A 14636-nucleotide genomic window follows, 5' to 3' on the forward strand; every position below is an offset into this window, starting at 1 on the left:
TATCTAAGTAACAAAGTTTATTGCGTTCCGGGGTGACCGCAGCGAAGCGGGGCGGGTTAACATAAATGACAGGCGATATAATGTTAACATTTACTGCAATCTCCTATGGTTTTTATCATATCACTTGAAAGCGAAAAAGTAAAAATTATCTAAGTAACAACGTTTATTGCGTTCCGGGGTGACCGCAGCGAAGCGGGGTGAACGCTGCTAGTTTACAATAAGACATTTCGTTCATATAAGTTTGTTTATATCGGACACGCTGCTGAGGGTTGACCACAACTAGCCGCGGGACCGATCACCCCACGGCTTTCTCTCCGGGGCGACTCTGCAAGGTGAATTCAAGTGGTCCTTGGACTCTTGCGGGTTCCCCGCGGAACGACTGTGCATCTTCCCCTAAGTCTTGAGCCTGTTCTCTTCTCCGATTACATCTATAGCCATCCCAATCTCGTGAACCACTTAAGACTTTCCCAATCCGTCGGACAATGTCGCTAGTTTGTATATCAGGAAATCGGAGTTGTACTGCTCCTGAAGAAGAAAAAATGGTAAAAACTCAATGCAATAATACTGTATCACCAGAAGGGACTACACATTTAAATAGCAAATGTCATCATTGAGAAATAACAGATTAATTTTGAAGTTACATAAATAAAATTCGAACGAAAATATAACTTTCTCCTAAAATAGAAAGAAACCTTTTATACATTGCACAAAAAACATCCATTGTACGCATGAGCGCATTATTACGTGCTCGAAAGGCTAATCTAACAGGACATTGTCGTTCGGTGTCAAACAGAGGAAGTAGGGAGTGGAAAACGATATGTGGATGGCTCAGAATATCCACTCGTTTCAAGTCAAAAATTGAAAATTCACTTGCACGGTGCGATTGACAGAAAATTACAACTTCTTTCAGAGGCATAAACAAGGAAAACAATGATACCAGAGTTACGAGGACGGGGTATGGGAGATATTACCGCAAGCTTTACTTTTACTAGGATAATGCGAGAATGGACCTAAACAAAGGATTTCACTGGTAGTAATCCCCCTCCAAAATTCCTAAAAATATATACTAAAAAACGCCATACATCCGAAAGATGAAATTAGACTCTAGTATATATATATATATATATATATATATATATATAACAAAATTCTTTAGGAACTCAGATCCTGCACAGGCGAATCAGCGACACCATCGCGAATAGGGCTTTTCCTCAGTCTCATCCGTGAACGGCAGAATGCTAGGACCTAAAATTATTAGGGGCCCCGAACTACATCGTGGCGTGAATCTAGTGCACATATCTTGAAGTGAGGTCACTTTGCTACCTGTTTAAACCATTCCATATTCGTCGCACGACAAAAATCGAAGGATAAATGTGTTGTTTCGACTTCATTAGACTTTTATACGACGCATAGAAATTATATTTACAGTAAAATTTCTAACGGACATCTCAAAATAACGGACAGTTTTCAATTTCCTGGCAGAAATACATTGGGTGCAATGTGAAAATTACTTCTGAATAGCTGACATTCTCAATAACGGACGCGGATACTGAAAACTATTCCCCAGCGTCTATGTAGAACTTCCAACTAACGGACAGCCTGAAATAAAGCTTTGTTATTTTCTTGAATTTCAAGCAATAATAGGCAGGATCGTTAATGTACCGCGCATTGTTGGATGTGATAATCGAACGCAAATGTCTCCATTTATTTGTTTTCAACATGCATTTAGTTTAGTATCCATTTTCAGCAAAAGTTTATTTAATCTTTGTCTATTTGCCTTGCTGCAAGTTGTTAATTTCGAAGAGAGAAAGAGTATTCTGTCCGAACATAATACTATAGAAAAAAAAAACTGTATTAGCTCATTATTAAACAGAAAGACATTTTGCCTACGTTATGTTGCTTATACGAGTAGTACGTTAAGTTTATACTGTAATTTTTTTTTTAATAGCGGACATTTCCCAATAATAGGACAGTTATATTCCCTATTTGTGTCCGCTATACAAAAGTTTCACTGAACTAAATCAAACTTAGTAATTCTTCTGTCAGTCTCGTTCGATCCCTAATCGTAATCAAATGCACAGGAACAGGCTGATTTAAATCATTGTATAACCATGTCGTATGTCTATTATCGAGCGATAAAAATCGAATGGTGTATTCAGGCACTTATACCGTACTTTCTCAATAAAAAAATAAATAAATAAATAAATAAATAAAAACGCCTGGGCCCACGTAGACTAGGACTTTTCATTAAATACACATTCCTAATGAGACTTTTCCAGCGATTTTACTCTTACACAAAGAAATCCTGGGATACTACTTTTAAAACTAGACCTGGATGACTTTTGCCCAATGAAATACAATTTGTACATGACGTACCTATAACTACATGGAACAGTTGTAATCCACAAAATTTTTCCTTCCCACGTAATCCGTCAATGCTAAATTTCATTGCGACGTCCCTCGAAAATACTGTCTTCAGAATGGACAATGTCAGTTTTTTATAGTCCTCTCCACGCCCATTGGAAAGATAATGACACTAAAAAAAAAAAAAAAAAAAAAAAAACCATAGTTAGTACATTACCATATGAAATACAACAGCAATATGAAATAAAATTTTATTTTGTCATCAAGCATTAAAAATTATGTAACATTCGTTCATGCAGTTCTCCATTCTGAACAATCTTCTATATTTTCTGCACAGGTCACTAAAATACACTAAGACTACTTTAAATGATTGCAGATGAAGTCGAGAATTGCTGAGATCGTATTGCCCGTTTGTCTTACAAGTTCGCTTCCTGCAAAACCGTGACATCATCATAGTCACTGATTCCACTTACCAAGGTGGAGATGGGTGCTAGAGAACTTCAAAGAAAGTATCCAGGACTTCCCGAATTCCCGAAAAGTGAAGGGACTTCTCAATTATTTGCAAAGCGAAGGCTTGGAGAATCCATGCACCTGTGGAAGTTGCCCTTCAACACTTAATTTTTATGAGAACCCGCGGATGGTTGGAAAGGTTGTAGAAGATGGTACCGGTATTGCCAAACAAGGCATAACTGTAGACATGTCTACGACACGAGGAAACCGTATACCATCCTACCTTATGATTTTGTTGTTGAAACACGAAGGTGCTATACAGTGAAAGCAAGATTTTCGAACTAGTATTGGATTGCATTATTATTGGTAGTAGTAGTAGTATTTAAGATCCAATATGGACACCTAAATTATAAGTCCTAAGAATTCACAGTCCAAACTGCTACCGCTAGAGAAATAGTTGATTCGATTTTATTTGATTTGAAAGTGTATTATTAAGAATACGTCACAATCAGCTTTGGATTAAAAAATAAATAAAATACATAAAAATAAAAAAAATACGTCATCTCCAATCCAGTTTGGCTGATGTACCGTACATGTACGCAGCAATGTTATAGGCTCATGACATATCTCATAAAAGAAGTCATACCTGTTCTATATAAAAATGCATGTTAAAAGAATGTGCATTGCGTGCGAAAGGACTCTTCAAAGGCACCGAAAAGCCGAAGTGTAAGTCATTGTCGGCTTACCATCACCTTGTAAAATTAATTTTGTATGCATTGCTGAATTTTGAAACATGCATTTTTGCAATAGAACACCAACGACTTCCTTTATGAGATATGAAGCTGCACTCTCTACGTTGATTGGACAGTGTTTGAATTTTAGGCTTCTGAAATTTATTTTCCCACGCTTTCGACGGCCTGCATCTCCCAACCTATTGATCGGTATGCACATGTCACAAAGCATTTTCTTGTTTCCATGTCAGGTACCCACCCCTACATTGTTTGGTACGCATAATTTTAACAACCTGTACATCCGAAAAAGCATCTGGCCACGAGATCTATTTTTAAAGAATAAAAGTTTTCTTTTTCAAACAATACCTGAAGGATATTTACAAATACTTCGTGTCAATACGAACTTAAGAATACCACTCACCAATTTTGAAGCCATCTCTCTGTCTTTTAAATCTTCTTCTAAATTGTGAACCATAGACAAACTGCGTAAAGGGAGCTTGTCAGCTAGCAGGTTTGCATTTTCTATAGATTGCAAAGCTTCTTTACCACTACAGGGAACTTGGTGCAGCTCATGTATTTTGGCTTCCATTTTATCAACTTTACATTTGAGATGTTTCATATCTAGCTGGATTCTCTGCAGTAACTGGAATATTTTTTCAACGGCTGAAATATCAAAAGAAAGAAAAAAAAGTAAATTAATACAAGACCAAGGAGGCAATGGTACACATTGTTTGAAATATTTTTTATTCTACATTAAGATAGTGTGTGCCGCAACTACCATTAACAAAAGTCATCTAGGTTCTGACCGGCACATAGCTCATATTGACCCTGAAGTCGATACCCACAGCAACATACGGGATGAATTTTAAATCACATATTGATAAAAGCTTCATAATCAATGCATAAACAGTTTTATTTTTATTTTATTTTTTTTAAGTCTATTGCAAGAAAACTACTAATTGCTATTTGAGGGCTTTCCTAATCATTACACCACATTTGGGTCAATTTTATATGTCTGTAGAGCATTTCAAGTGTCTTAATGGAATAAAATAGCCTGCTCGTGTCAATATCTAGGCATTCTACCGTATACGGAAGTTCTGCTGAAAAAGGTTACTGCAAAAACTCCTGTTGCGAGAGAATGCAGTTACATTTGATATTTCAACTTTCAACTTAATGTAGTATAAGAATGATATGCTCCAATGTTTCTCTGCAGAGCCTCCGTATATGGAACAATGTCTAAATATCGATACTAGCAGAGTAACGGTTTCAAATGGGGTGCGAGGAATGCTTAACATTCAAAGAACGTTGATCGCGTCTCTGTGGTGTGACAATTAAGACACCTGAACGGAATTTGCCTAATTTGGGTTCCTTCGAATCTCAGCCAGAGCAACAATAAAAACTTGAGTGTGTGTTGGTAAGCAAGCGAAGAAACCAGGAGCGCCACGAGAGGGCGTATCAGTGTTGCCAGACCGATCAGTTGATAAAGCAGAAGACTCGAAGATAAAAAACAGGAGAAAGCAGTAGACAAATAAAGCGGCGGCATTTGAGTTCAAATCCAGGGAGAGAAAAATTTTGTCATTATTAAGGGGACAGTGGTCAAAACAAGCAGTCCAGAATTCATTATTACTTCCATTTCAAAATAAAACAATACATGCAAAACATAAATATGAATTGTAATTACTTCAAAATGTTTTCCAATGATAAGGTAATCTTTTGGAGATAGAAAGACCCTCATGCCCCCTTTAGATATATTAATAATGTTTGATACAAACGTGTGTGAAGTAAGACGTAGTGTAAGAACAAAGTGGGGTGGGAAAATGTCTTATCATACACCTAACTATAGTATAGCTATATGATACAGTCACACGTAAACGTAACATAAGACGGTGTTTCGCTGACGATCGTGGAGAGGTGATCTAAGCTACTTTTCCAACCAGGGGTAAAAGTGGTTCTGAAAAGGTAGGGTGACGCACCATCCCTTGTGCCTATCTTTGCCTATTATAATTTTTTTAGGAAATGGGGGGACGCTATAGATATTTTTTGGAATTGGAGTAACGACGTTCAAACACTTCCAACCCAAGTACCAATCTAAACAGCACGTACTCGTAAATCTTACAGTAAGAATTAAAGAACGCCTACCATCATGCATATAGAAGATGAGCAAAGCCCAATAACTATATGCTGTACAGAGCTTTGTGGATGCATACAGAAAAATTTCCTCCTTTCATATAAGGAAAAAAATGAAAATTCTATATTAATAATAATATATTTCTTTAACTTCTCGAAATAAGGAAAAAGCAGGAGATTGTTCACTTTTAATTTTCTTTCGCAGTAGATCAGTAGAACGTAGAAAAAGCAGGAGATCTCCTGCAAAATCAGTAACTCTGGCAACACTGGGGCGTATCGGTGTCGACTTGACAATTTTGTCTGCTACCTGCGCACAGGCAGTAAGAAAAAACAAATGACTAACAAGACGCTGTTTTGTACAAAAATATAAATTTTTCTGTTTCATAGTACAAACTTTATATCGTCAGCCCGTCGGTTTAGCATTCAAAAGGTTGGGAGTTTAATCGCTCCTAACATACGCTTGCCCACAAGCCTCCTCTAATATGGAACAGAATAGTTCCAAAGCAACCATTCCAACAGAATGCGCTGCAAAACAAAATGTGATAAAACTAGAATTACAGATTATATGTTCTGAATTTTAAAGCCAAGAAGTACTTCCATTACGAAAGGAACGCCGGATCTAGAAATACTTTCGGAGGAGATCTTAAACACTAAAGGTTTCACTGTAAAAAGTAAATCTTATTATGATATATATGTTTTAAAATGTAATTAGTACGAAATTTATATTAGTTACACAAAAATCTATTTTTGAGGAAGAGAAGGGTCCGGACTCCCCCCCCCCCCTCCCTTCCTTCGCACGGCTTGGAACATAACAATTTCAATTTCCAAGCATAACTTTTACCATAATTTCGTTTTTCATTAACAAAAATTGGTGATAATCTCGGAGACTACTAGGTCAAGGCGGCCACACTAAGTGGTCGGAGAAAATCGATGCATTGACTACGTGCTAGCAGGGTTCAAAATGTCTCTAAAGAAGCAATATAGTCTTCATTTTGTTTGGTTATTTAATAATGACGACACACGTAACTAAGCTTAGCAATACAGTTTAATCTTTGGATACTTACTACTGCCAATTCCTAAACGAGCTGATGTGAAGGTACTGTCTGTATCTGCACATGAAGTAGTGGCAACTGACGACGCTGACATTCTGCATGGAGTTTGGATTTGGGAGTGGGATGGTGAAGGTCCGTTTGTACTTTTACGATGTGATGCAGACGAGCAACCTCCGTTTGAATTGTGCACCATAGGTGATACGTTTACCTCCGCAGTTCCTCCTATAGATACTCCAAGCGACTCTGAAAGCAAGTAATGAAATTATACAAACATCCAGTTTTTACTAGACTGTTAGGTATACAATAAGCAGGTGACAACTTATGGTTTTAAAAGCATGTTTAAAATGTTACAATGATTACATCCAGTATTCTATCTGTAGGGGGATGGCTGGAACTTCCTCCTCTCTGTTTCTCGAAATACCTCTCAACCTTGGATATGATGGAAATAAAACCCACTTTTTTGAGCTATTGACGAATTTATCCCCCTCTCCGGAAATCGCAGAAATCGTACACTGATTACATTAACTCACAACGTTAAAAGATACTAAAGCTGTTTATCTGCTTGTTTGATCTTGTCCTAAATAGACTCCCTATCATAATTAAATGAATATTTAATGTGTACGTTATTTTTCATTTATTTATTTATTTATTTATTGATGTATACTCATAATAGAACCAATTTAACGACACAGTTTGCATTACGAGCCAGGTTTTTCTGTAGTTAACCATCATGAGAAGATAGCATTTATCCGATAAAAGGGGAAAGTATTAACAACCTCGTTAAAAAAAAGAAGAAAAACAACTAGCAAGCCTTTTCATAGAAAAAAATTACTTGAGACTAGATCTGAGTCTGAATGATTTGTTACGTAAGACTTGCTTGAATATAGCAAGTAGCCAATTTTGGACGCCAAATTGAAAAACTTGTTTATAAAAATCAACAAACTAGACATCTTATTTTTAGTTGTTAAGGCTTCTCACTCCAAGCTTGTTGTACACATTACAACAACTACTCTGCACATCTAACGAATAAATTGTTTTCAACAGGTTCATAAAACATTGTGGGTTACTTCTATCTGTCTACTATTTCAGCCAGCCTTACTTTTGAATGTTTTTCAGACGAAGTAGCAATAAACTTTCTCCAAAATAGTATATAGTTTCACATTTAAGTAACGGCTGCACTGGCATAGTAATACGAAAGAACAGTGTTTCTTTCAGGCCTGTTCCCCCCCCGGACGAAATGGTTAAAACGTACTGGAATAGAACCAGCAGAGGGAAATATATGGTTTTAGTCCCTCCGAATACTAAGAGTAACCCCCGGAACATTTTTTTCTGAAACAAACACTGCGAAAGAAGGTCAACTCTCTGGCAATAAAGAATCGCCCACGAAATCTTGATAATTTTAACTTTCACACATTTAAAAAAATATATATTTAAAACGCGATTCAATACATAGTCCTATGAAACAAATCAGCTACGAGCTAAACTTTTAATTTGCGTTGAAATTACTATCAAGAGAGATATATATGAGGAGACAAGCAGTGTTCTTGAACGAAATTATGAATATAAAATATATTTAGCATAATTACCTTTCCGAATAGGTGCTGGGGGACTTGGAACACTACATTCGTTAAAAGTTTCATATGGTCTTCTCTTAGTTCCTGGATATGAGTCATCACTGTCCTCTTCAGACAAATATCTTTGTGGCTTTCTGCGACATCTTCTTGAATAAATTTCTTCGTCAGAAGAAGCACTACTAACGTTTGAAGTCAGTAAAGCTTTGTCAGCCTTTGCTGCAGCTTTTTGAAATGAATCTGAAATGTTAAAAAATACATATATTCTACAGTTACTGATAAGGGAAAGTAGCTGCGAAATTATTCTTGGCATGAAAACCATACACGATAAGAAAGCAACATGGTTATGGATCTACCCTCAGTTGTGATTTCTTTGCTAACTGTAAAACATTAAATATTAGAATATCCCAAATAAAACAAATCTGTTTACGAATCTAAACTTTTAATTTGCGTTGAAATTACTATCAAGAGAGATATATATGAGGAGACACTAAATACTCTTGCTTATGTAAAGTTATTCACGACTGAAATTCGAGAGTAAGAAAGCCTGTAACAGAACTAAGAATAGAAGGCCTAAGAATACTAGCATTTTTATTTTATTTATTTATTTTTTAACTTTATTTAACGTACCTTTCACATTTCCTGCTCACGATAAGATAGTGCAAGGCTGGATTTGGAGAGAGTTATCCAGGCCTTGTCTTTAAGGTACTATATTCAGCATTTGCCTGATTTGACTGAGTATAAGATCCCGGAAAAAAACTCTAGCATAGTTAACACCAACACAAACACAAACACACACACACACACACACAAAGAAAAAATCCTTCTTATTTCTCTGACTGGAATTGCTACTTTTCCCTGACTTCTTTATTTTCTTCCATATACTATTTACTTCATTTAACGTTATTTCAAAAGCACTATCCTATCAAATCCTATAAGAAACGTCATGGATTCTAAAAGCTAATTTAGTATATGAGGTCCTAACATAAAAAGTTCATTTTAGGTCATACAAATATATATCAACTCATACCAACTTGTAATGTAGAGGACAACAATTTTTCTTTTTTCTTCAATAAGACTGTATTCCAGCAATGTATTAAAATAGAAGACATTTTTTAAGCATATTTGTCACGAAACAACTGGTGACAGGAAGCTACGAATTTGAACAAGCTTACTTTATGAGTTTTTTTACCAACTAAGCTTCTCGAACTGTAGTCACAAGTATACAAATTACAATGGAATTAAACCTTTAAACTTTTCCTTGTTTTGACGAAAATATTCTCACAAATTTCGACCTGTAACGCTGGAGCGTCGAACAGGTGAGTCCACCGTTAGTAACCGTTATAAACGAATAAAACAGGAACAAACGTAATCCGAAACAACCTCTTGCAATTTCCCTGGCATTTATGTTTATTTCTTGTTTTCCTGATTTTCCAGAATGCGGACATGGTGTCTAGTCAGGATGGCCAGCCACCGGGCTGAAATCTGCGACCTACCAAATACTAAGATAACGCGCTACCAACTGAATCACGGCTGCTCCGTATGTTAGATCTTGCTATTCAATGCAGAAAATAGTGAAATAATATTACATTTTGACTCAAAATTGAGGTATAAATACTCAAAAACACGAAACAGATAAAAAGAAAATACAAATAGTACTCACTGGATTGTCCATAGATTTTTATGTTCACAACTGTCCAATCAGCAGATGGCTCCTTACAGTCCCTGATAAAATTTTGAATACGCCTAACGGATGATGTCTTAGGCCAAAGGCATTCATTTTCGTTTTTAAGCCATTTACTAGGTATAACTTCTAATGCTCCGTCCTCGTCAGTGAAAGCTGCTACGCAAAACTTTTTTCTTCCTGAGGTCATGTTGATTCTGTCTACAGATATGCTCTTAAAAAAAAACTGAATAAGAAAACACTGCAGCGTATTTCTCTTCCAAACACAAAATACATTTTGATGTCACAGAGGTAAGGGAAGCACGGGATATCTTATTCGACAGTTTGCCACACATAAACAAATACCAACTGCGAACTGCATGGGAAGGAATAATAGTCACCTTCTATCGTAACATCCAAATATATCAACCAAATGGATGGGTGATCATTCGAACTATTTGTCTCAATAATATTAGTAACTTTGCCTATTTTCCCTGTAGTGACTTGAACAAAACTGTCCTTATCAACAGAGATACCAATCATGAACCCACTATTACTCACTGCTCTATATTCTTCACCCACAACCGCTAAACATATGGTCCTCCGCTATACGGTTTATTCAAAGCTAATTTGCAGTATGTCCTGGAAGTGAACTCACGAATAGATCAGGGTTGGCAAAAACCATGGTTTTTATTGGAAAAAACTGTTTTTTTGGTTTAAACCAGTTTTTTTATTTAAACCAGGTTTTTTAAATTTAAACCAGGTTTTTTGGTTTAAACCAGGTTTTTTTGGTTTAAATAATTTGCTCTATATATTCATATCATGTATGGACAGAAATAAGTTTGTTTCGCCTTGATGTTATTATGCAACAACCGGGTTATACTGGAAGGGGTCACATAAGCTTAAAGCGGAATAAAAACCGCTTCTCGAGTTACATCCGAGAGAAATTGTCCTCCATTTGAACTCGGTACCAGGACTAATTGGCCACAAATGCAATACGTCTGCCGACGCACTCACGAAGGAATCCTGATAAAAATACGTTGTACTGATCTTTACATGCTTCTTAATATAACTATCAAGAGTCATTTCAGAAGAACAAAAAGATAAACAGTTGCACAAGTGAAACCATTATACAGAATTACATATGGACAATTTCAAAGTAGTACGGAGTACAGAAGAACTAATTTAGTTCAAGTTAGTTAACAACGACTTTTATTGGTCGAAATTAAAGAAATACGACGACTTAATTTGCATATCAGTACGAAAAGTGATTAAAGATACGAATTATTTGAGTCCACTTTGGCTCAGACTCATTTATACATAAATAGATATCAAAGATACTTCTCATTTCACTAAATGCCTCTCGTGAGGTATGTATGACCCCCCTCCCACACACACACACAAAGTACGGCATTTCGATGTATTTTACCAATAGTAAACATTGAATTGAAACAATATTTAGAATTTTTCTTTGATTGCAATTACATAACAATAACAACAACTACAAAAAAAATCACAAAACAAACATACATTAACTTACTTTAAAAAAGTTGCTTTTGTAGTATAATCTTTTTGAGTAATGAATGGGGAATTTAGGTCTGAATATAATACGAATAATATACGGGAGTGAAACGTAATGACCCACAAATGTGTGTTCATCAAGATTTTACAAACACTTACACTTTTACGAACATTTTTCGTTTTTTGGTTTAAACCAGCCAACGCTGGAATAGACACAATCATATTATCTTCGTAGCTTTCGCTTAAACATCCGCAGCGCTGTGGACGGAAAATGCACATAGATGAAACAGTAAAAAAAAAAAAAAAAGTCACCAGTTTGTTTTTCTTCTCTACTGTTTCATCTATGTGCATTTTCCAATCATAACGTCGAGGATGCTTATTATTTAAGATAATCTGATTGTCTATTCGTGAGTACATTTCCTATTTTCCTTATTTTGGACCATTTTTGTCATTACGCTCCCTTTTTATCCATGTGATATATCCACTCTACTCCTTATCTTCCCTTCTTAGGCAATGAAGTAAATTTTAATTCAACGACATCGAACGTCTAAAATTGTTATGACCAGACTTGCCCCGCTTTTTATTCGCATAAAAAATATAGCATCTCTAGTATCTAACCCTTATACACTATATTAACTGTGTTTCGACCTTAACAATGTATTTATAGGGCCTACTGTTTCTCTCATACAATATCTGGAATATGTTTGCTACCTGTACATGGTGTATAAAAGGTTTGCGGTAACCACTGAAGCACCGTAGCTCAATGGTAGAGCGTGGGTAGCATTCAGGAGGTTCTGGGCTTGATCCCAGGGGTTGTTCCCCGTAGATAAGTGGTAACACTTGCTACCTTATAATCCATGATTCCGGGTTAGATTCCTGTGGGGATAAAGGTAATTTGTATCCCACGTAAAACTGTAGGTCCCGTCCTTGGAAGCTCAACAACTCGTTCAAAACGTTAACTTGAATCCACTCACACTCAATTACCATGGTCCACTATTCAAACAGTTTTCTCACTTATTTGCCAAGATCAAATTCAATGACTTTTCCAAGTTTTACACGTCACTACCCAAAACTTCACTGTACTGTTTTCTTAACTTGTTTCATGGTTGGCACTTCATCCTGTAAGTTATTTCAGAAGAGATCTAACCAACCTAGCTAGTTTTTAGGCAAATCTAGTTTCTGAGTGACAATCACAGGCTAAGTAACCTACGTGTGAATCTGTATTTTCATGGCCAATTCTAGTTTTCAAATGGCGATTACAGGCAAACCAACGTAGTGGCAGACATAAATTAACCTAATATGACCTAACCGGCAAGACCTTATTTTGATTATTTATTTACTCATGGGAAGGACAAAAAGAAGGGATCGATCCTTCAGGTAAAACTAGGATTTGGACAGGAAGTGGCCCTGGCCTTTCAAGAGAACGTACTATCCCGGCATTCGCATTGTGGGGCGGAGGAAAGCCTCAGTCAGGCCTGCGCGGGATTCCAACCCACGCTCGAACTACCCAAGCGCTGCGTGACAGGCGGATGCTCTTCCCCTACACCAACAGCTGGGTTCAAGATCCTACGTTGCGCAAAACAGCGAAAGTATGCGCTCACCTAAAGTTTATTAAGTACAAGGAGCAAAATAGTAAATTAACTTACTTAAAATGGAGTTACAAGTTATATTTATCAACACTGTGTCCCTTGTACTTAACACAAATCAGTTGTGATGCGTGTGCATCTACCACTGTTTTATAAAAAGTAAAATCTTGCTGATCTTAACCTAACCTGAAACTATGCAAGAATGTGCCAATTCGGTAGTGAATAACTCGATAGTACCTCCATTTGTCATAATCTCTCAATTTAAAGTACTTTTTAACGCATTTTTTTAAGTAGTAAATAAACTTGTTCCAATATTTGGCCGTCTCGGCCTGAGCCTCCTATGCCTGAAGACCATAAATCAAAATTATTCACGACTAAGTATAGTGATATCTACACATGTTTGCACCTGTAACAACAAAACCAGTACCAGATCGAGCGCGGACTATAAACTAGCCAAAATTTATTTGGAACAGTTTATGTGGTTATCTATAGTCGACATCGTTCATGCAAATCAAAGATAAAATATGCATTCTATTAATGGAAGAAAAATAATTTTAATACTCACCTTCAATAATAAATACGATTTCGTCGAATTGATGGTAAAACCAAAACAAACAACAGTCATAAGTATATTTCCTGCTTTTCCCTCGCTTCGCACCGCTTGTGGCGCCATACGGTGTTATGGTTTTAAAACTGTGAACAGTTGACAAACAATCTGCGTACTCCGATCGACATCGATTCGACATAGATCGAGGCCGAATCGAAAAATTACTTTTTCAAATAATTGCCACAGAACCATCAAAATGTTAATTTCATGTGTTTCAAATTTATTCATTGTAAAAAGGAAATGTTTCCATGCTTTTTTCTTTTTGTTGGGCAAGCCTATTTATATCCCACGTGGGACCTATATCGGTAAATCAACATCGGCAAGCCCACCAAGTTCCCACGTGGGACCCATATCAGTAAATCAACCTCGGCAAGCCCACCAAGTTCCCATGTGGGACCCATATGGGAACTTGGTGGGTTATTGTGGGCCAGTTTAGATCCACGACGCCGACATTGGCCAATGTCGCACAAATATGGGTCCCACGTCGGCGTGCTACTGGGGTTATTTGTTTAATATTCTTTGCTATATTTGGTAACAAAGTATAGAAATAAAAATGTCTATCAAAATAAGAAGTTTAAAGTGTTTTCTTTTTAAAAAAATATTTTCTGCTACTAGGTCCTAATTACAAGTATCGTTTTAATTTCCCTTCGCGGGTGAACTTGTTTCCCATTAGATTTGAATGATGTCTCGTCTTGATAACTATACAAGGATCATTACTTGTATGTTTCTCGTCTCCTCTCTAATTTGAAAATGCACTCGTCTCGTGCGCAACACAGGCCCCCAAACAGCCTCAGAGGTTTGGGGGGGGCATGAATATGTTAGGGGGGCCAAGTTATTAAAAATTCTCTTACACATAGCTAAATTGTGTTTTTTGTGTTAATAATAGCATTTGGTGTTAAGGTCTAAGGGGGCCACGAAAAGTTTGGGGGAAGGTTCCTGAGCCCCCCTCTAGTTGTGGGCCTGG

At 36.7% G+C, this 14636-nt stretch overlaps 1 protein-coding gene across 1 annotated transcript; it reads right to left on the reverse strand.

Moving 5' to 3' along the window:
* Positions 1-176: 176 nt before the first annotated feature.
* Positions 177-13919, reverse strand: LOC145664485 (uncharacterized). Its single transcript, XM_081731204.1, has 7 exons — positions 13631-13919; positions 9959-10193; positions 8311-8535; positions 6737-6967; positions 3967-4208; positions 2377-2536; positions 177-525 (listed from the first exon to the last, which is right to left on the reverse strand). The coding sequence occupies exons 1-7, from the start codon at positions 13736-13738 to the stop codon at positions 296-298; spliced, it is 1431 nt and encodes a 476-aa protein (XP_081587330.1). The 5' UTR covers positions 13739-13919; the 3' UTR covers positions 177-295.
* Between the last annotated feature and the right edge of the window lie 717 nt (positions 13920-14636).

This window comes from Thermobia domestica, chromosome 11 (assembly GCF_964235325.1).
Source record: "Thermobia domestica chromosome 11, izTheDome1.hap1.1, whole genome shotgun sequence".
NCBI lineage: Eukaryota > Metazoa > Arthropoda > Insecta > Zygentoma > Lepismatidae > Thermobia > Thermobia domestica.